Source organism: Triticum dicoccoides, chromosome 2B, assembly GCF_002162155.2.
Source record: "Triticum dicoccoides isolate Atlit2015 ecotype Zavitan chromosome 2B, WEW_v2.0, whole genome shotgun sequence".
NCBI classification, from domain to species: Eukaryota; Viridiplantae; Streptophyta; class Magnoliopsida; order Poales; family Poaceae; genus Triticum; species Triticum dicoccoides.
Genome location: NC_041383.1, coordinates 243,091,483 through 243,113,475, shown reverse-complemented (window position 1 = coordinate 243,113,475; position 21,993 = coordinate 243,091,483). Strand labels below are relative to the sequence as shown.

Genomic DNA, 21,993 nt, shown 5'->3' with positions numbered 1-21,993 from the left:
GTGTTCTCGGCTTGGGCATGGAGGCTTCGGGCCATTCTGGTCATAGGCTCAGTCTGACAGAGCCACTTTGCCCTCTTCTTGCGCTTCTTCCTCAACTCCCGTATCTCACGGATAGTGTAGAAGGTCTCCTGGTGTTCTCGGCTACGACCCGGAGGCTCTGGGCCATTCTGGTCGTAGGCTCTGGCTGACTGGCCGAGCCACTTTGCCATCTGTGTGCGCTTCTTCCTCTGCTTCCATGCTTCTCTTGCGGATGGTATAGACTCTCTCTTGTGACAGGACCTCTTCCGTTGCACGTACGTCGTTCGGCTCAAACATAAAGGTGCAAAGGGGACGAGTGTCAAGTAATATCCCATCCTCGACAATAGTGGATAGACGGATTCACTTTGTCTGTATGATGCGCTTGTCTCTTGATGATGGCCACTTTCCATGGCGATGTCGGTAGGATGCCCCAAACCATGGAGATTCCCTCCTATCCGAGGATACTGAGGTACTCCACCTAGAGCGATGGTCTTGTTCTCCATGAGGAGCCATCACCTCGAGGGTGGCTTTGGACATCTTCTCACGCACAAAGGACAAGATTTACCTTTGTATGTGTGATGCGCGTCCCTTGAGGATGAGCACTTGCTATGGTGATGTCCGTAGGATGCCCCACATCATGGATATTCTTCCCCCATCCACGGATATGGACATACTCAGTTGAGTCTTCACCTATAGAGGTGACCTTGTCCTCCATGAGGAGCCATCACCACGAGGGTGGCCTTGGACATATTCCCTACAAGGTAGAGGTTTTGACCTCCATGGGAGTCTTCTCGTTCCCACAAAGGAAGGGTAAAGGAGTTTAGCTCTCTTCAATCTTTAGTCTATGCTTAGCTAACCCTAGAGAAGAGGTGGGACCGTGGGAGAGGAGTTTATATAGTTCGTCCCATGAAGGGTTAAGTTAGGGGGCAAAAAGGGGAAAGGTATACATGGGCGTTTTGCCTCTCACTACGCATAGGCAGACGGGCCCATAGATCCAGGGGCTCGGAGTTCTGAGGGGATACCCCAGAGATCTGGGGTGTCCAGAGACGTGTCTGGCAAGTGCCTTCTTCTTGGAGACCGTCTATGCTTCTGGATCCTCGCCTGCCAGTCCTCCACGGTTCTGCCTTCTCTTCCATGCTCCCCTCTTGGATGGTGTGGTAACTCTCATGTGCATGACTTCTTGCTACACTTTTGACGTTTGGCTCCAACCTAAATCTGCACAAGGCGGGAGTGTCAAATAGTATGCCATCATCGAGAGAACCAAGTAGACAAGTGTAAAAGAGAGGATGCACCTTTGTAATCAGGGTACGTGTGTCATTTGGTGATGAAGCTCTTGACATGTTTTGTCCATGGTTCGCCTAGTATGACAAGGTCTGTTGACTGCCGGCACATTTGCGAAACAGAACCTTGTAATTTACAAAAAATCAACCCGCACTAGTGTAAGTGTACTATTCTTATTGTCCGAGAATATTGCAGGCCCTATATGAATTGTAGCACTAGATATGTTGTCTGCTGCGATTTCTGTATTTTATTCAGTATTTCTTTTTGCATGGTGTATTTCAGATTGTTCCTACAGTTGTCAATGGCGGAGTTCTGGCATTATACTTCGTGTTGTGGGCTAAAGGACTCCTTGCTTGCAGACCACTAGTGTAAGTGTACTATTCTTTGAGCACAATTATATGTTGTATAATGTAAGAGCGACTCCTGTCTACTCACCGAATTTCCCCACCTATTTCTTTCTGCGCTCCAGTCCACTAACCAAATTTCTCTCTAAATTTCACTCACCTACGTTCATTTGATTTCTGTATCTACTATTATGCAAACCATACTTTGAACCAAGGGCTTTTTGGTCAAACAAGAAAATGAAATGATTTTTTTTCTAGAACGTGCAGGAGAGCTGCGTATCATTCCATTATGATAGAGAAAAGAACAGAGAGGGGGGCAGGAAGACCCTGCCCCAACTACACCAAACACACACGGCACACCCACACACCCTGAAGAAACTAGAAAAGAAATGCCACACAAACAGAAACACACGACTGGCACGCCCAGGGGTGGACCAAGAGTCCATGGTGAGCGACCTAAAGAGCAAGCTTACGGAGTCCCCGGGCACCAGCTGAACACCACAGCGCACTCTCGTTTGTCACCGCCTGTAAAACCAAGAAGACACACGGGCTAGCTCCATTAAACACACAGGGTGTGTTTGGATTGTGGCCAAAGTGCACCTTACCAAAATTTTGGTCATGACCCAAAGATTGGTCTTTGTTTGGATGGTTGCCAATTTTTTGGCATGCCAATGAACTCTAGCCAACTCTAGTTCATTTTTCTTGCCAATGTTGGCTAAATCATGGGCAACCAAAACCTCAACCAAAATTTTGGCTAGCCAATGCTTTGGTGGGGCAACCTTGGGCACAAACCAAACACACCCACAATCATTCGTATGCTTCCAAATCTCCCAAGCGCCTAAGATGATGAGAGAATTAAGGCCTCCTTTAGTTTAGGCGAATCTTGTAGGAATTTCATAGGATAGGATTTCTATAGGAAAAATTTCTGTAGAGCCCTTTGGTTTATAGGAATGGAATCATATTCCTATGGAGGAATTCTTCCTATCCTCCACATTTCATAGGAAAATAAACATTAGCCTAGACTCAATGGAAAAAATCCTATGATGTGAATCAAAGGGCATCTCCTTTCCTATTCCTACTTATAGGATTTAAGATACATGTCATCTCATTTCCTATGACTTTCCTATTGCTATGATTTTCCTACCCTATGAACCAAATGAGGCCTAAGCCCTTTCTGGAATTCCTTAGGGACTTCTCTGCTAGCACTAAACCACCAGTTCGAGAAGCGAACTGCAGTAAGCTGGGGTGAGTGGGCAGCCAAGCAGAATTGACGTCCAAACCTGCCGAGCCAAAATGCACGACACAAGGATGTGTTGGATTGACTCTTCCGCCTGATCACAAAGAGGGCAGGCTGGAGGGTGCAGCAGTCCTCTCCTGGCAAGGCGATCAGTGGTCCAGCAATGGTTATTAACGCAAGCCAAATAAAAAACTTACAACACAAAGGAGCCCAGCTTTTCCAAACACTTTTCCAAGGCGCAAATCTGATAGACCCGAGGAGGAAAGCATTGTAAGCAGACTTGCTGGAATATGAACCCGACTGTGTGAGCCGCCATCGATTCTGGTCAGGAATTTCTTGTTGAAGGATCAGACCATCCACCAAGTCCCAAATATGCAAGTATTCAATTAGGACTTGTACAGTGAGAGCTCCTTTAATGTCGGCAACCCATCTGCGGTTCTTCAAAGCTTGCGCAACAGTCTGATGCTTGACAGCTCTTTTAGAGATCAACTTGAATAGGTTTGGAGCTAACTCAGCAGTTGTTCTACCCTGCAACCAGTGATCAGACCAGAACACTGTGTTCTGTTCATCGCCAATAAAAGTCTCCACAGCAACACGGAACAGCGCTTCAGTGTTTTGTGGGGCCTGGATGGGTAATCCAGCCATGGCCATGAGGCGTCTGTTTTCTGCAGCCACAATCATCGGATTCGGTGAGCCCACCATTAGCCCTATCATGGCCTTTCCAAGGAAAGCCCCATCAATGGCTTTAAACACCCATTTTGGCAAATCCAAAGCAATCACAAGGTAGATGGGATAGAGGTGAGCACCATAAGAACAGTAATGAGATGACCAGCATGGTTCATGAGGGATGCTTTCCAGCTTGGGAGACCATTTGCCACTTTGTCAATAAGTGGGAGTAGCTCAGCCTTAAGGGCTTCCGTATAGCAAGTGGAAGGCCAAGGTAGGTGCAAGGAAACTTTTTGATTTCACATGGCAACGGGCTGGAAATAATTTCCAAGTCCTCATCCTTGCACTGAATTTTGATTTCGCACGCCCTAGCTAACACTAACCAAGGATACCCGTAGTTGAAAGTTGTTTCTACTACAAGTCTGATACAATTGTTTTTTTTGCGGGAAGTCTGATACCAATTGCTAGAACTACTAGGTTATCTCGCCAGGATTTTCTCACTGTTTTTGTCACACATGCACACAGGGAACTAGTATGAGGCTCATTATTACAAACAGGCCGACTATGCCACCATTTGCTGACTTGCCAAGCTAAGACAGCTCAGTGCAAGCTTTTACGGCTGTCTAGGTCCTACTGCTGTCTATCTATAGCTCAAAGTCAAACCTGACTTCCCTTACTGCTGATGGCTACTATAGTGCTAGCTCAATGGATGCATGTCTATAGTGCTAGCTGCTGCTCCTTGCCTGTCTAGGTTCTACTGCTGTCTATCTACAGCTCAAAGTCAAATCAGACTTCCCTTACTGCTGATAGGTACTATAGTGCTAGCTGAAGAGTATGGATGCATGTCTATAGTGCTAGCTGCTGCTTCTTGTCGACGTGCAAGCCTGATGCATAGCTAGCTAATTTTGCATGCCCATTATACAACATCCACATAGCTAATCATGACAAGAATAACACTAACAGATCCGACATATTGTAAACCTTGCCAGATGGGTAGCTGAGGACAAAAGTTGGCATGATTGCATCTGGAGGAGTTTGCACTTAAACTTCCCTATGAATTAATCCATTTCCGGACATTTTAATCTTGTGATCGGGATTTTATCAAAAACTGAAACACCATGCAAGTATTTTGTGTCGCTTTTACCATGCAAATATTAATATTAATACAAGTGCTTTGCCAGTTGTTTTTACCTAAGCTGCATTTTTCTTTTGCTTATTGAGCCTAGTGCTCTGCTGGCAGAGTACGCAGGTGCACTTCTTGGAGTTCTCTCTGCTGCTTTATATGGAAGGAAAGTTAATATATGGAAAAAGGTTAGTTGATAGCATTTAATATAATTCAGTTTTGCTGATTTTGTTTTTGTTGTGTTTTGTTGCTGATCATATGTTGTGCATAACTAAAGGGTTGTTTGGATACCGAGATTATAGAGAATCAGATTTCCTTAAACGGAAGGGGAGCCTTGGCGCAGTGGTAAAGCTGCTGCCTTGTGACCATGAGGTCACGGGTTCAAGTCCTGGAAACAGCCTCTTGCAGAAATGTAGGGAAAGGATGTGTACAATAGACCCAAAGTGGTCGGACCCTTCCCCGGACCCTGCGCAAGCGGGAGTTACATGCACCAGGCTGCCCTTTTAGATTTCCTTAAACGCAATTTCTGTTATACCACCTAGAAACTTGTTTGGCTTATCTAACTAAATTGTGGATATGTATAACTGGGTTTACAAAGGCCCCAAATCCTAGCTTTTGGAAAAATGACCAATAGATGTTTTTCTATAAACCAGTTTTGTGAACGACGCATGATCAATGTCCTCATGCATCATGGTGAGCTCAGCCAGTGTGACAAAAGCTCGACGGAGTCGTCGTTGTCGATCTCAGTCAAGCACTAGAAGCAGGTTGTGGTGCTCAACGTGAACTTAGGCCGCATTGTTGCCGGCGCCGTCCCGTCCTCCAGCTCCGCCTTGTACCCCGTCGCCTCTTCAACGTGGCTTCTTGTTCTCATTGTCATGGCACCGGTGAACAAAGCGAGGGTGGGCAAGACGAGAGAGAGTGCAACATGATCGCCCCGGCAGCCGCGATGATCCAAGATGAGACAGAGCAACGGGATTGTCCCGACAGCCATGATGATAACCGCGACTAGGAGAACCGTGTTTACTTGCACAGGTGAAATGACGCTGCTGGCAGTGGATAGAGAAACTTGGTTGAGATTTCCGGCAGGGCACTGTTCTGTGCCATCGAGCGAGCAGCGGCGCGAGAGCCAAGATGGCATGTGCTGTGCATGGGCGCCATGAGCTCGAGCCACAATAACCAGTATGCACAGATTGCTTTCTCCCACGGAAACAAATAACTCCATAATTGTCTTTCTCTTCTATTTTTTCATCCAAACAAGGAATTACACATCCCTACCTTAACAGAAAAACTAACCAAAACTGACTTTCCTAAAAATCCTCCAAATGCCTGTTTTCTAAAATCTTATCGGTAATTTTGTGTATCCAAACAACCACTAAGTCACCAAGCATCTGGTAGTAATCCCTGGTTGGATTAATTACTACTTCCTTCGTCCCAAATTGCTTGTTTTAAATTTATCTAGATACAGATGCATGCAACACTAAAACGTGTGTAGATGCATCCCTATCTAGACAACTTTGGGACAAGTAATTTGGGACGGAGGTAATACATACATGACACTTGGCTTAGATCATTGTCTAATGACTACTATTGTTATTCATATGGAGGAGGTTACTTTTATGCAATGTGACACTGTTATCTGTCTGGCAAATAAGTCGTAAATGCTGATAAGCACAAACAAATACCACATCTGTCATCTTTAGTCCATACTTTGGTTGAAAGTTATGGTAGTACAAACCTACATACTACTGTGCATGCATGTGTGCATGGAAAGTGCCACAAGAGCTAAAAGGCAAGTTCTATAGGATGGCGGTTCGACCCGCAGTGTTGTATGGCACTGAGTGTTGGCCGACTAAAAGACGACATGTTCAACAGTTAGGTGTGGCAGAGATGCGCATGTTGAAATGGATGTGTGACCACACGAGGAAGGATCGAGTCCGGAATGATGATATACGAGATAGAGTTGGGGTAGCACCAATTGAAGCGAAGCTTGTCCAACATCGTTTGAGATGGTTTGGGCATATTCAGCGCAGGCCTCCAGAAGCTCCAGTGCATAGCAGACGGCTAAAGCGTGGGGATAATGTCAAGAGAGGTCATGGTAGACTGAATTTGACATGGGAGGAGTCCGTAAAGAGAGATCTGAAGGATTGGAGTATCACCAAAGAACTAGCCATGGACAGGGGTGCGTGGAAGCTTGCTATCCATGTGCCAGGACCATGAGTTGGTCGCGAGATCTTATGGTTTTCACCTCTAGGCTACCCCAACTTGTTTGGGACTAAAGGCTTTGTTGTTGTTGCTGCTGCATGTTTGCATGGACATTCACAGGATCGTAAACTTGTCTTTTCTTGGCCTCCTGTGTGAAATATCACTTTCGCAGTTATAATTGGACTACTGGATATGCATATCTGGCCACACAAGGATCGGGTCCGGAATTATGATATACGCGATAGAGTTGGGGTAGCACCAATTGAAGAGAAGCTTCCCAACATCGTCTGATATAGTTTTGGCATATACAACACATGCCTCCAGAAGCGCCAGTGCATAGGAGGGAAAAGCATGCTGATAATGTGACGAGGAACAACAAAAAGAAGTAAAACAGAAGTACAAATCATATATGACTATTTCTAGATACTTCTACCCCCAGTCTTGTATTTCTTTATTTTCTTAGCTTTAGCTACTGTTTTCTAGAGTCTTCTAGCCATGAGTTGTATGCTAAATCTGAAGTAATTTTTCTGGAGTGTTCTATGTATAAGTAGAAGTTGAGGTGTGAAAGTTTCCCAAAGCCTATAGATAGAGGTCTTCACCTCTAACTTGTAAGCAAACTATGTACGCCCACTACCTATAATAGCACTTGGTGTTCTTATCTAATATCTTGGAGTAGATCTTGCCCTCTAGGAGTTCTGGATTGAACTCCCGTTGCCATATTGTGATGGATAAGTCTATGTACTAGGGTCTTTGTGGGGCTGCAGCACATGGTCCTTGTGGCAGTTAGGACAGAGTTCCTGACCATCAAGGACTGGCAGTTAGGATAGCATCTCAGATTGGCATCTTAGACTAGCATCTTAGACTGGCACTCTTAGCAGCATCTTAGCATATGCTTGGCTGGCTAGCAGCCTATAAGTATGTATCCCCAACCCCTCAGGTTGGCATTGCATTGTGTGAGAAATAAACCAACGAAAATTGTCCCAACTCTCCTAGTGTCATCCACAACTATCAATGCTCAGGTTGAAAGGTCTAACAAGTGGTATCAGAGCCTCGTTATCTTGTACCCTGAGCATTTCCTGTGGGCAGCCTAAGTCGGTAGCAGCAGCTGCTCCGTCTGCCTCTGGTTACCTTCCTCCCTCCGAACTGTCGAGCAGCAATTCGTCTTCAACAGCCTCCTCTTCACGCAACAGCCCCCCTGCAGCGAGCCATGTCTGCAGGTCGCTCTCAGCACACGACTACCTCGAGCATACGGCGCCGGCAGGAGGTCGAGCGCGCCGCGGCAGAGGAGCGTGAGCGAGCAGCTGCTGCGGCAGCAAGGGTGTCGAGGCTGGCTGCAGCGGAGCTGGCAGCAGCCAGAGCGGAGGTAGAAGCAGCCAGGGCGGAGGTAGAAGCAGCAGCAGCAGCAGACGCAGCATGCGAGGCTACGACGGATGCCAAGGCACTCCGCGGCGGCTCCGGCAGCTCCAACAGCTCCGCGGCTGCGGACGACGGCGCCGATGCAGATCGCGCCAAAGTGGCGCAAGAGCGGACGGCGCAGTGGGCAGCCGAGCACGCCCACGCTCTAGGTGCAGGTGTGCACTGCGACGGCGGCTGCAATGACCAGGACCGCGGCCTCTATGAGGTCCGGACTGTGGTCAGGGATGCTGGTCCCAGTGTTGGGTGGCCTACCCTCACTAAAACCAACTACGTCGAGTGGGCCGGGATCATGAAGATCAGGCTCCAGGTGCGGCGCCTATGGGAGGCAGTCCAGGACAACAACGTCGACCACCTAGAGGATCGACGGGCGCTGGACGCCCTCATCGCCGCAGTCCCGCCCGAGATGCAGTTCTCGCTTTCCAACAAGCGGACTGCCAAGGAGGCTTGGGACGCCATCGCCGCGGCACGCATCGGCAGCGATCGTGCTCGCAAGTCCACCCTGCAGGCACTCCGTAAGGAGTGGGAGAGCCTGGGTTTCAAGCCAGGTGAGGACGTTGATGACTTTGCTCTCCGTCTCAACACTCTGCTGCAGAAGTTGGTGAAGTTTGGCGATGCCACCTATACTGAGGAGAGAGCTGTCGAGAAGCTTTTTCGGTGCATCCCCGAGAAGTACAAGCAGAGGGCTCGGTTGATCGAGTCATTGCTGGACCTCTCCATGATGACGATCGAGGAGGCGATAGGTCGCCTCAAGGTCGTCGACACCGACGAGCCACAGCCTTCCTCGGGGCCCATCACCACCGGCGGGAAGCTGCTCCTAACTTGGGAGCCGTGGGATGCCAGCCTTGGTGACAGGAAGAAGGGGGAGCCTTCTTCCACGACGGGCGGCCGCAAGCGTGGCAGCGTAAGGCGTGAAGAGGCCCCCCGGGCAGGGCACAAGGACGTGCCGAGGGTGACACCCGCGGAGGCGCCAAGGATGGCGCCGCTGGCAAGCCCGAGCCGGCACAAGACAACAGTTGCCACACCTGTGGCCGGTTTGGCCATTGGGCCAATGAGTGTCGGCAACCACGACAAGGCCAGGCTCACGTCGCACAGGCGAAGGAGGAGACGGCTCTGTTCATGGCGCATGCAAGCATTGAGCTACCTTCAGCGACTCCAGTCGCAAAGGCTTTCATCCACCTCGATGAGCCAAAAGCACACGCTCTTCTCGGCGATGGCTCCGGGAAGGACAAGACTACGGGGTGGTGCCTCGACACCGGCGCCACCCACCACATGACCAGGCGAAGGGAATTCTTCGCCGAGCTCGACTCCGATGCGCGAGGCTCCGTCAAGTTTGGGGATGCCTCCGCTGTGGAGATAAAGGGCGTCGGCTCCGTCATCTTCACCACCAAGACAGGAGAGCATCGGCTGCTCACCGGTGTCTACTACATCCCCGCGCTAAGGAACTCCATCATCAGCTTGGGACAGCTGGATGAGAACGGCTCACGCGTGCTGATTGAGCATGGGGTCCTACGCATCTGGGATCGCCAGCGTCGCCTTCTCGCCAAGGTACCCAGAGGTGAAAATCGGCTCTACGTCCTTGATGTACAGGTGGCACAACCGGTCTGTCTCGCTGTCCGTCGGGACGACGAGGCGTGGCAGTGGCATGAGCGCTTTGGGCACCTTCATTTTGAGGCCCTGAAGCGTCTAAGTGCCAAGGAGATGGTGCGAGGCCTGCCATGCCTCGACCATGTGGAGCAGTTCTGCGACATCTGCGTGCTGACGAAGCAGAGACGACTCCCCTTTCCCCAACAGGCGAGTTTTCGGGCCAAGGAGAAGCTGGAGTTCGTGCACGGAGACTTGTGCGGCCCGGTGACGCCAGCCACACCAGGAGGTCGACGCTACTTCCTGCTGCTCGTCGACGATCTCTCCCGCTACACGAGGGTGATGATCCTCGGTAGTAAGGGAGAAGCGGCGGACGCCATCAGGCGCGCGCAGGTTGGTGTGGAGGCGGAGAGCGGCCGCAAATTGCGCATGTTGCGCACTGACAACGGCGGCGAGTTCACGGCGGCTGAATTCGCGTCGTACTGCGCCGATGAGGGCATCCAGCGCCACTACTCGCGCCGTACAACTCGCAGCAAAACGGCGTCGTCGAGCGGCGCAACCAGACGGTTGTGGGGATGGCTTGGGCTCTCCTCAAGCAGAGAGGGATGCCGGCTGTCTTTTGGGGAGAGGCGGTGCTAACGGCCGTCTACATCCTCAACCGCTCACCTACTAAGGCACTCGTCGGCAGGACTCCGTACGAGGCCTGGCATGGGCGGAAGCCGGCGGTCTCTCATTTGCGGGTTTTTGGCTGCCTTGCGTTCGCCAAGGAGCTCGGCCACATCGGCAAGCTCGACGACAGGAGCACTCCGAGGGTCTTCATCGGCTACGCGGAGGGCTCAAAGGCCTATCGCATCCTCGACCCAAAGACACAACGTGTGCGCACAACGCGAGACGTTGTGTTCAACGAAGGGCGAGGGTGGCAATGGGACAAGGCGGTGGACGACGGCTCGACGCCGACGTATGACGACTTCATTGTGGAGTACGCCCACTTCAAGGAAGCTGAAGGAGCAAGCAGCTCCTCTTCGCCGGGTACGTCTACGACACCACAACCGGCGACGCTGCATACTCCAGCCCCGGCGGTCACCACTCCGGGCTCGTCTTCATCAGCACCAGCTCACGCAGAGCACAACCCGATGAAGTTCGCTTCCCCGCTCACTCACGACGAGGAGCGCATCGACGCGTATTATGGCGGCGAACAGCTGCGGTATCGTACGATGGATAATCTACTCGGCGACCAGCCGGTGCCGGGACTGGTGCCACGTGACCTGGAGGCGTAGCTACATCTCGCGTGTGAAGACAGCGAACCACGGTCCTTTGCAGAGGCCGAGAGAGACACGGCATGGCGCGCCGCGATGCAGTTGGAGATGGATGCGGTCAAGCAAAACCGCACCTGGGAGCTCGCTGATCTCCCTCGTGGTCACCGCGCAATCACCCTTAAGTGGGTGTTCAAGCTGAAGAGGGATGGAGCCGGCGCCATCATCAAGCACAAGGCTCACTTGGTGGCCCGAGGCTTCTTGCAGCAGGAAGGAGTCGACTTCGACGACGCTTTCGCTCCCGTGGCACGGATGGAGTCCGTACGACTTCCCCTTGCGCTGGCTGCCCAGGAGGGTTGGCGTGTCCATCACATGGATGTCAAGTCGGCATTCCTCAACGGCGACTTGAAGGAGGAAGTCTACGTGCATCAGCCACCGGGATTTGCGATCCCCGGCCAGGAGGGCAAGGTACTCCGCCCGAGCAAGGCTCTCTATGGCCTACGGCAGGCACCTAGGGCGTGGAACACCAAGCTGGACTCCACGTTAAAGAAGATGGGCTTCGAGCAAAGTCCTCATGAGGCGGCGTCTACCGACGGGGCAGTGGAGGAAATGCCCTGCTGGTGGGCGTCTATGTTGACGATTTGGTGATCACCGGCACCAAAGATGTAGAGGTGGCGGCGTTCAAGGAAGACATGAAGGCCACCTTCCAGATGAGTGATATGGCTCTCCTCTCCTTCTATCTAGGGATTGAGGTGCACCAGGATCACTCCGGGATCGCGCTTCGACAGTCCGCCTACGCCAAGCGCATCGTTGAGCTAGCTGGGCTCACCGACTGCCACCCAGCTCTCACTCCGATGGAGGAGAGGCTGAAACTGAGCCGCGACAGCACGACGGAGGAAGTGGATGCTACGCAGTACCGACGCCTTGTGGGGAGCCTTCGCTACCTCGCCCACACACGGCCGGACTTGGCATTCTCTGTCGGCTATGTCAGTCGGTTCATGGAGCGACCGACGACGGAACACCAGCAGGCAGTGAAGAGGATCGTCCGCTACGTAGCAGGGACCCTCGACCACGGCCTCCACTACCCTAGGTGTCCGGGGGCGGCACACTTTGTTGGGTACAGCGACAGCGAACACGCCGGCGACATCGACACCAGCAAGAGCACGAGCGGGATCCTCTTCCTCGGCAAGTGCCTCGTGAGCTGGCAATCAGTCAAGCAGCAGGTGGTGGCCCTGTCCAGCTGTGAGGCTGAGTACATAGCGGCCTCCACCGCCTGCACTCGGGCGCTCTGGCTCGCTCGACTGCTTGGTGATCTTCTCGTTCAAGACACCAGAACGGTGCAGCTCCTGGTGGACAGCAAGTCCGCCCTGGCTCTGGCAAAGAACCCCGTTTTTCACGAACGGAGCAAGCACATCCGACTGAGGTATCACTTCATCCGCAGCTGCTTGGAAGAAGGGAGCATCGAGGCGAGCTACATCAACACCACGGACCAGCTCGCAGACCTGCTCACCAAGCCTCTTGGGAGGATCAAGTTCCACGAGCTTTGCTCCAGGATCGGGATGATTCAACTCTCCCACAAGACGACGTACAAGACTTAGGGGGAGAATGATGGATAAGTCTGTGTACTAGGGTCTTTGTGGGGCTGCAGCACATGGTCCTTGTGGCAGTTAGGATAGAGTTCCTTACCATCAAGAACTGGCAGTTAGGATAGCATCTCAGACTAGCATCTTAGACTGGCATCTTAGACTAGCATCTTAGCAGCATCTTAGCATATGCTTGGCTGGCTAGCAGCCTATAAGTATGTATCCCCAACCCCTCAGGTTGGCATGGCATTGTGTGAGAAATAAACCAACGAAAATTGTCCCAACTCTCCTAGTGTCATCCACAATATCAATGCTCAGGTTGAAAGGTCTAACATATTGGCCAACATTCACCTCTAGAGCGCTATCTAGCACAACACATTGAAGTAGTTCCTTCAACTCTAGTGCTTTGCACTTTGTAGCAACAAGGTACAGTTGCTCCTCCACAACCTTGTGTTGCTTCTGGTGGTACCAGTGCTCCGTTGATCCAAAGTAGTTCTTGGTGTCCTCTTTGAGAGTGAGCTGCAAGCAATGAAGCAACTGGAGAATAGGATGGATGTTGCAGAACAACTGATCAAAGCACTGTGTGAAGATCTTACCCGGAGATTGGATCAGTTGGTTGAGATGATAAGAAATGGTGTTCCCCCTGCAGCCAATGAAAGAAAATTCATCAAAGGATGAAGATGTTAAACATGGAGCAAGACTACCACAACAACATGCAATTCACCGTATTTGAAGAGGACCAATTTATGTTGAAGCTTCTGAAGGTGAAGAATATGATGATGCCCTTGAAGAACCGATCTCTATGCATATCGGAGAGTACCCAACTGTACATATGCAAGGGATATGTACAAGGTAAAAGCTGAGATCCAAAATTTTAATGGGAATGTTGATATTGAATGGTGCCTTGATTGGTTATATGAAGTGGAGACTTTCTTTGAGGTCATGGAGATTCTGGAAGATAGTAGAGTTCCTTTGGTCGCATACAAACTGAAAGGAGGAGCCGGTGCATGGTGGCATCACCTTCAAGAAGGACACATGCTGAGAGGAGGACCTCATGTGAGAAATTGGCGGCAAATGAAGAGTATTTTGAAATGGTGATTTTTGCCCATTGATTATGACAAGATCCTATTTATCCTATTTTAATATTGTGCTCAAGGAAATAGGATTGTTTCAGATTACGTGGTGGAGTTTCTAAGGTTACAAGTGATGCGATACCTTATCGAAATTGAAGATCAACAGGTTGCAAGGTACATCCATGGTCTCAATGATAATATTCAAGATCGATTGTTGATGCAACAAATCTGGTCCATTGATCAAGCACAAGATCTAGTCTTAAAGGCCGAGAGGTTTGTGAGGACAAGAAAGAAGGCAAGGCTAAGGCAAATGAAGGCCCAAAATGCTATAAATGTGAAGTGGGACATATATCTGGCGGTTGCTCATTGAGGAAATTTGTTAACACAACTATCGATGATGGTGAAGACGATGAGGAAGAATACAAATCTAAGGATATGGAGAGACAAGAGGTTTGTTAAGAAGAAGGTGAAGAGGTGGTATGCGTGATTTGGCGTCTCCTATGTTCCACACCGCAACCTGGCGACAAACAACGGAAGAAAATATTTAAGAGCAAATGCACGATGAATGGCAAGGTATGCAAATTAGTGATTGATAGTTGCAGCTACGAGAATCTTATCTCCTAGAATTTTATGAACCATTTAAAGCTTGAAACACATGACCATCCAAATCCCTACGCTATTGGGTGGATCAAGAAAGGAGTGAATACGAGGAACACCTAGCCAATGCAACTTGTCACTTTTTCTGGGCAAGTATTATCGCTCAAATGTGTTATGTGATGTGGTTGATATGGATGCCAACTATGTCCTTGAGAGACCTTGGCAATTTGATGTGGATACTACACACAAGAGGAAGGAAAAATCTTACTCTTTCATTTGGAACAAGAAAAAGATCGTTACTCTACTAACGAAACTAATGGTAATACCTCTAAGGAGAGGAAAAGTATGTTAACTATCTCCCACACCTTTAATGAGTTTATGGAAAACTTGAAGGAGCTAGATTTGTGTGCTGCACTTGTTGTAAAAGGAGAAGAGCACCCGACTGTTGAAATTCCAGCTAAGGTATGTGGCTTATCAGCTGAATTTCATAACATACTTGGAGAGCCACAAGGCCTACCACCGATGAGATGAATTCAACATAGAATTGATTTAATTCTAGGAGCAAGTCTTCCTAATCTTACACACTACCGAATGAGCCCAAAAGAGCATGAAATATTAAAGGAGAAAGCGGAGGAATTGATGCAAAAGGGGCACATTCGAGAAAGCATTAGCCCATGTGTTGTACCAGCCCTGCTCACGCCAAAGGAAGATGGACCTTGGTGCATGTGTGTGGACAGTAGAGCCATCAACAAGATCACCATAAGGTACATATTTCCCTATTCCCCGTCTAGATGACATATTGGGTCAGCTTAATGGAGCAAGAGTGTTCACAAAGCTAGATTTAAATTCACTTCAGACCCGGGGATGAATGGAAAACCGCCTTCAAGACAAAGGAAGGGTTGTTTGAATGGCTAGTCATGCCATTTGGACTCTCAAATGCACCAAGTACCTTCATGCACTTGATGAATCAAGTCTTTAGGCCCTTCTTATCCCACTTTGTTGTGGTTTATTTTGATGACATCTTGATCTATAGTAAGGATGAGGATGAACAATTTGATCACACTCGGAAGGTAGTAGGTGGTAGGAGTACTGAAGGAAAATGGCCTCTACGTCAACTTGAAGAAATGCGTTTTCCTGCAAACACAACCTTTCCTAGGATTTGTCACAACATGTGAGGACATTCGTGTTGATGATTCTAAGGTTGAAGCAATCCGATAATGGCCAACTCGGAAGACGATTTTCGAGGTAAGAAGTTTTCATGGCCTTGCAACCTTTTATAGGCGATTTATGAAGAATTGCACAAGGTTGAAGCAATCCGATAATGGCCAACTTGAAAGATGATTTCCGAGGTAAGAAGTTTTCATGGCCTTGCAACCTTTTATAGGCGATTTATGAAGAATTGCAGCATTATCATGACACCAATTACCGAGAGTTTGAAGAAAGGGAAGTTCCAGTGGACAGAAGCTGTTGTAGGCATTGGGGCTGTTTTATCTCAAGGAAGGCCATCGCTTTGTTCAGTGGGAAGTTAAGCGAAGCAATGTAGAAATGGAGTACTTACCAACAAGAATTGTATGCCGTTTTCAGAGCTTTAGTAACTTGGGAAGTCTATTTGCTGCCTAAAGAGTTTATCGTTTACACTGACTATCAATCCTTGAAGCATTTTAGAAATCAAAAGCACGTTGATCGTATGCTAGCAAGATGTGCAGCATATCGGAGATGTTTAAGTTTAACTATCTCATTGTGCATAAATCTGGAGCAAACAATCCAGTAGCCGATGCTTTGAGTCGTCGTGCATATCTCTTGACTTCTTTTGAGGCTGAACTTCCATGCATGGCTCAAATAAAGGAGTTGTATGAGGATGATGAAGACTTTGACCATCTTTGGGTAAAGCATGTTAGGGGCCAACCATTAGGTGATGACTATTTGGTGCAAGATGGCTACCTCTTCAAAAATGATTGTTTGTGCATCCCAAGAAGTCCTGTACGTGACAAACTGATTAAAGAGCTCCATTCAAGTGATCTCAGCGGCCATGTTGGACGCGACAAGACTATCGCTAACCTGGAAGCTCGTTGCTTTTGCCCACAACTAAAGAGAGATGCTAGAAAGTTTGTTCAGCGGTACCCCATATTTCAAACCTGCAAAGGTCAAGTCCAAAATACAGGATTATACATGCCTTTGTCTGTTCCTGTTGCTCCATGGGAGGGCATCTCTATGGACTTTGTGCTGGGTTTGCCAAGAATAAGATTTTGGGTAATCTGATTCGTTGGCATTTTTGGAGAAAGAAAGGGACAATGGGATTTGGCTTTATCTCTTGCAAAGTTCTCCTACAATAACTCCAAGCATAGATCTGTTAAGCTTCATTCGCTACCCAATGCAACCAAAAGTCCGTACTGATGGAAAGGGAGGCAATCCACATATACACTTCAACAAGATCCACGGGAAGGAGTCATTTTTTCATTGTCTACACGAAAGTTCCAACAATGTGGTGGACCTGGTGAAGGTACTATCAAGGGGAAACTCAAAATCAGCATTGTCCTTTGTTGATAATTGCACCGAGTTATTTGAAGAAATTAGCGGTGTGTGTATTTTGTGGCAATGGGAGCAGAAACTCAGAGACTTAAAAACCCAGTGAGAGACAAATCTGTTGCATGAATATAGATGTCGAGACTCAAGTCAAATCTATAATAGCATGTCCCTTTTCATTGCGATCAATAATACGACCATATGCAGTTGTCAAATAGTCTGAAGATTTAAGATGAAGATTACAAATCCTATTTGCGATCCACATAACAATATTACAATATTACGATATATTATTTTTTCTCATGTATTTATTGTCACAATTGATTGAGATTGGAAGACTTATGGATCATTTGTCATGCAAAAGAACAATAAAACTTAAGGCATGGGTGCATAAATTTCAGATAAATGAATGAAATTCTGTTCAGTAAATAAATTCAAACAGTGGAAATTCATCCATGCCTGATCCATGGGGAGATCCAAGTAGTAGCCCGGCCTCCAGTTATGTGCCTCCATGTGATAATGTAGTGCACTTCTGCAACCAATTGGAACCCCGACTCGTATGTAAAACAGTAAAAGTCATCAGGCTCGCAGCCAGCCTGTACCTGCATTGCACACACACACACCAATTTAAATCTAGCTAGATCCAGCGCCGCAAGAAACATTGTACTGCTAAAAATTGGTAATGGTGAGCTTGTACTTGTAGTGGTGGAAGGAGTGACCAGCCCAACCCAACGTAGTACCAGCCGACATGACAGAGAGCGAGAGATCAAGAGGAACACCGTGGCTGAAATCTGACTCTGCCTTCGCCCTTATCGCCGCCGTGGTGGACTTGGGTGATCACTGCAGGTGCTATCATGTCGGTGACCAGCTTGGCGGCTTCTAAGGAAAAGAATAACCAAGCAGGGGAGGGCATAGCAAAGGATGCGGGCAGCACGTGTGGGCAATGCTATCGACCACCAGCAACAAGCCGCATGTAACCATTGCTTTTGGGTACGTAATCCCATCATACAAACTCGAACCTAGCACCGGTGGCAGCGCGAAATTGTTGTCATCAGAGGCGGCGGCCCGCGGGTTTCACTGGAATATTGTAGGCGTTGTCGGGTTCCACATGATCGATTAGCTAGCCGCGCTTCGCTTGCCGCACAGTGCCATCTACTCGGAGGGGCGGCGTGTGTATTATCCGAGACGCTGTAAAGCATGGTGGACATGGCATCATGGCGGCCAGCGGCGACAATTGCGCAGGCAGGAGTGGAAGCGTCAAGCAGGATGGCCGCTGAGCGGAAGAGACAGATGCGTAGGAATTGCATGAGGTGGACGGGTTCATTTGGAGCTTGGTAGCGATGGAGAAGCGGAGTCCCGTGACAACCTGGGGGCGACGACCTGCTCGACCAGGAGGATACCGTCCAGCCGCAAGGGCCCACCTTCGTCATACATGGGGCAAGCTCTCCATCGACGCAGGCTCGGGCCGCACCATCTCACCCACCCGCCCGTAGCAGAACAGATGGATCACGAACGACGACATGCCACACAATCTCCGTGATCGACTCCTGCATCCGCGGCATGCTCTCCTCCTCGCCACCATCCTTGATCATGGCCACCAATAGCCCCACCTCCCGCTTGAGCTCCAGACCTTGTGCCGACAAAACCTACGCCGGGCCACACTCCCATACGGCTACTGCAGCCCGCACGAGGCGCCATCAACCTAACCCGCGCAACCTGTTGACCGAAACCGAGTGGTTCACGTTGGAATATTGTATATGGGTTGAAAAACTAATCAAGCAGGTTTTACTTTTTTCCTGAGGAGCGATGGAAAGGCTTGGACCTGTCGTATAGAGGAGAAGCGGATGAAAAAAAAGGATTTATTGATCTAGCTTTTTTTTAAGGAACTAAGATCAATGTAGCTTTTTTTAGGGGAGAGATCGATCAAGTTTTTTCTAGGGGTGAGATCGATCATTAGTCAGGAACAATCGATTGAGTTCACATATGTGCCTGATCGATCTAGTTCACATGGGCCACGGGATTGCCTGATCAGCCCTTACTGGTTTCACGAGGGTCACATCAGGCAAGCCCTTGGCCCATCGATCGAGCCGATCAACTCGATCAATCGCTAAGTACATATCTAAAATTTATGTAGATCTATTTTTAAATCTCAGCCGTCAATCTTTGTTGTTACACAAAATCAACGGAGATAAAGGGATGGCGGAAGGAGAACCATGAAAGCCTCCTTTTAATAGTAGGTATAGATAGAGCTTGGTGTTCTTATCTAAGATCTTGGAGTAGATCTTGTGCTTTAGAGCGATATCTAGCGCAGCATGTTGAAGTAGTTCCTTAAACTCTAGTCCTGCACACTTTGTAGCAACAAGGTGGAGTTGCTCCTCCACAACCTTGTGCTGCTTCATAATGTCAAGAGAGGTTAGGCTAGACCAAACTTGATATGGGAGTCCGTAAGGACCTTGTGCTGCTTCATAACGTCAAGAGAGGTTAGGGTAGACCAAACTTGATATGGGAGGAGTCCGTAAGGAGAGACCTGAAGGACTGCAATATCACCAAAGAACTAGCCATGGACAGTGGTGCATGGAAGTTAGCTATCCACGTGTCAGAACCATGACTAGGTTTCGAGATCTTATGGGTTTTCACCCAACTTGTTTGGGACTGAAAGGCTTTGTTGTTGTGTTGGTTGTTGTTGTGTAATTAGATTACTGGATGAATAATAACTGTTGAATACCTTCTCTGAATTTGCTAAAACAATTATGTTTCCCTGGCTGTGTAGATTGGAGGGCTCGCTGCTATGCTGCTAGCATACTATCTATTATCAAATGGTTGGGCTACAAGAACAAATTCACCGCTATGTATCCTGTTGGAATAATCTTATCTGAAATCACAGTCTGCAAGAGTATACATTTTTTCCAAGTTCAAACCCTCTCCCAGGTTTAGCACAGTAGGTATTTCTGATATATACTTGACTCCTGCAAATGGTGTTGGAATCCTTGACTTCATACAGATAGCTTTGGAAGTGAGCCACTGGAGAAGGCTACAGAAACTACCGGGATGAAGGAAATGGTTCTGCCAATTACTGCTGGAATTTTATCAGCTTTGAGGAGAGTATTGGCTCGGCGAGTCTCTCTCAAGGTACTCTAAATTACAGTAACCTTCTATCATGAATGATTAATACCTTCCATTTATCTTCTTTACTTTATGCTTACACAAGCTTTGTATGAATTGACAACTGCCATCATTTTATTCCTCTGCAGAATCAACTCAAAAGGCGACTTCATGCGATAACTGTTGCTTCTGCTACATGTTTTCTTTTTCCATTTGCAATGTGGGATACAATTCTAGTGAGTGCACATTGGTTATGCTCATACTTACTATGGTTCCATACTTTTTCATTTGATTTGTAGCAAGAGCTGTTTTGTTGATGGCAGGGTTCAACATCTGACAACATAGTTAAAATGCAACTTCCAAGCTGGGCATATTTGAGTACTGTTTTGTTCGGAATGGTGCTTATATTCTATGTTGATAATGTTGCTGAGGAAAAGTAAGTCTTTTCTCAAAAAAAGGGAAGCTAATTTTGATTTGAACCTACATTTAATATCTGTACAAACTCTTCCGTGAGTTGTCTTACTGTTCCGTATTCAGCATACATAGTTATTGTATTGATTTTAATCGTGTATATCAACCCGACAAAGTAGATTATTGACTACTTGTCATCCCTTGAATATCTTCATGAGTAACCCATATAGAAGTAGCATTCAGTGGTACAGAATATGTATAGATGTAGCTAATTAGTGGCGCCGGGTCAAGACGGCACGCCATTGGTAGCGTCCGAGAAAAAGGGAGTGCCACTGTTATTACACCAATTCTGGTGTGCCACTGGGATAGCACGCAGCTGGTACAACAACAACAAAGCCTTTAGTCCCAAACATGTTGGGGTAGGCTAGAGGTGAAACCCATAAGATCTCGCGACCAACTCATGGCTCTGGCACATAGATAGCAAGCTTCCACGCACCCCTGTCCATAGCTAGTTCTTTGGTGATACTCCAATCCTTCAGGTCTCTCTTAACGGACTCCTACCAGCGGCGTGCTATCCCAGTGGCACACCAGAATTGGTGTAATAACAGTGGCACTCCCTTTTTCTCGGACGCTACCAATGGCGTGCTGTCTTGACCCGGCGCCACTAATTAGCTACATCTATACATGTTCTGTACTACTGAATGCCACTAATTAGCACGCCGTTGGTATTGCCCCAAATATCAATGGCGTGCAGGAAAGCTCGAATGCTACTGGGGACCCACATGTCAACTGGAGCGGCGGAAAGATGACATCAGATTTATTAGTGGCGTCGAGCGCTACTAGTAGATAAGCCATTAGTGGCGTGCTTGCCCAACGTTCAGTCCGAGCGCCACTAATAACCACTTACCAGTGGCGTCCGGGTTGCGCGCCACTAATGACGTTATCTGAATGCCGCTAGTAGGCTTTCTTCAACTTCTACTACTAGTGATTTCCTTTTCCTGGATGCTTGGTGTTGTTTCTGGCATTTGTGTTTTTTAAGCATAAGAGATGCATACCTAGTAGGTACGATCTATTTGCATCATCTAATATTTACTTGATTGTTATTCACTGTCTAGCAGCTTGCATCTGGTCTTTTCTTCTCCAAGGCACTTGGTGGTTTCAACAGGTTGCATCATTATTTTGGAGATATTATACAAAATGGATTTCTCCCTTCCTGGTTTGCTGCTTTGTTCCGTGATTTTGGGATTTGGTGAGTTTTGAGGTCTCATCTTTTTCTTGTGCATTATTACTGAACTCTACATTTGCTTTCAGAACTATACTATGCAAACTATACCTCATTAGCCTGTCCGTTTTGAGAATAGTCAATTCTTTAACTGCAATTTAGTCACCAAAATGTTATGATGTCTTCGTTCTTCTATTTTATTTAGTGCGATAAAAAAATGTTGTCCATTTGTAGGTATTTTGGAAGCAACCTCCTTGGACCGATCAAAAAAAAGGCCATTGGAGGCACATGAACCGTCAAATGGATCACTTCACAATCAGTTGCGGATTTCAGAACTTCCAATGTAGAATGAGGATTTTTT

At 48.0% G+C, this 21,993-nt stretch overlaps 1 protein-coding gene across 2 annotated transcripts in view; it reads left to right on the top strand.

Annotated features, from left to right (window-relative positions):
• Nucleotides 1-21,993, top strand: part of LOC119363319 — a 29,836-nt gene extending 7,843 nt beyond the window's left edge. The window contains exons 3-10 of one of the 2 annotated variants that reach the window (XM_037628658.1): nucleotides 1,582-1,667; nucleotides 4,773-4,857; nucleotides 19,668-19,746; nucleotides 19,899-20,026; nucleotides 20,149-20,235; nucleotides 20,323-20,435; nucleotides 21,529-21,659; nucleotides 21,867-21,993. In XM_037628658.1, coding sequence (XP_037484555.1) covers nucleotides 1,582-1,667; nucleotides 4,773-4,857; nucleotides 19,668-19,746; nucleotides 19,899-20,026; nucleotides 20,149-20,235; nucleotides 20,323-20,435; nucleotides 21,529-21,659; nucleotides 21,867-21,979 — 822 coding nt within the window. In that variant the 3' untranslated portion in view covers nucleotides 21,980-21,993. The remainder of the gene's footprint in view (nucleotides 1-1,581; nucleotides 1,668-4,772; nucleotides 4,858-19,667; nucleotides 19,747-19,898; nucleotides 20,027-20,148; nucleotides 20,236-20,322; nucleotides 20,436-21,528; nucleotides 21,660-21,866) is intronic. The other variant, XM_037628659.1, reaches the window with a different exon arrangement.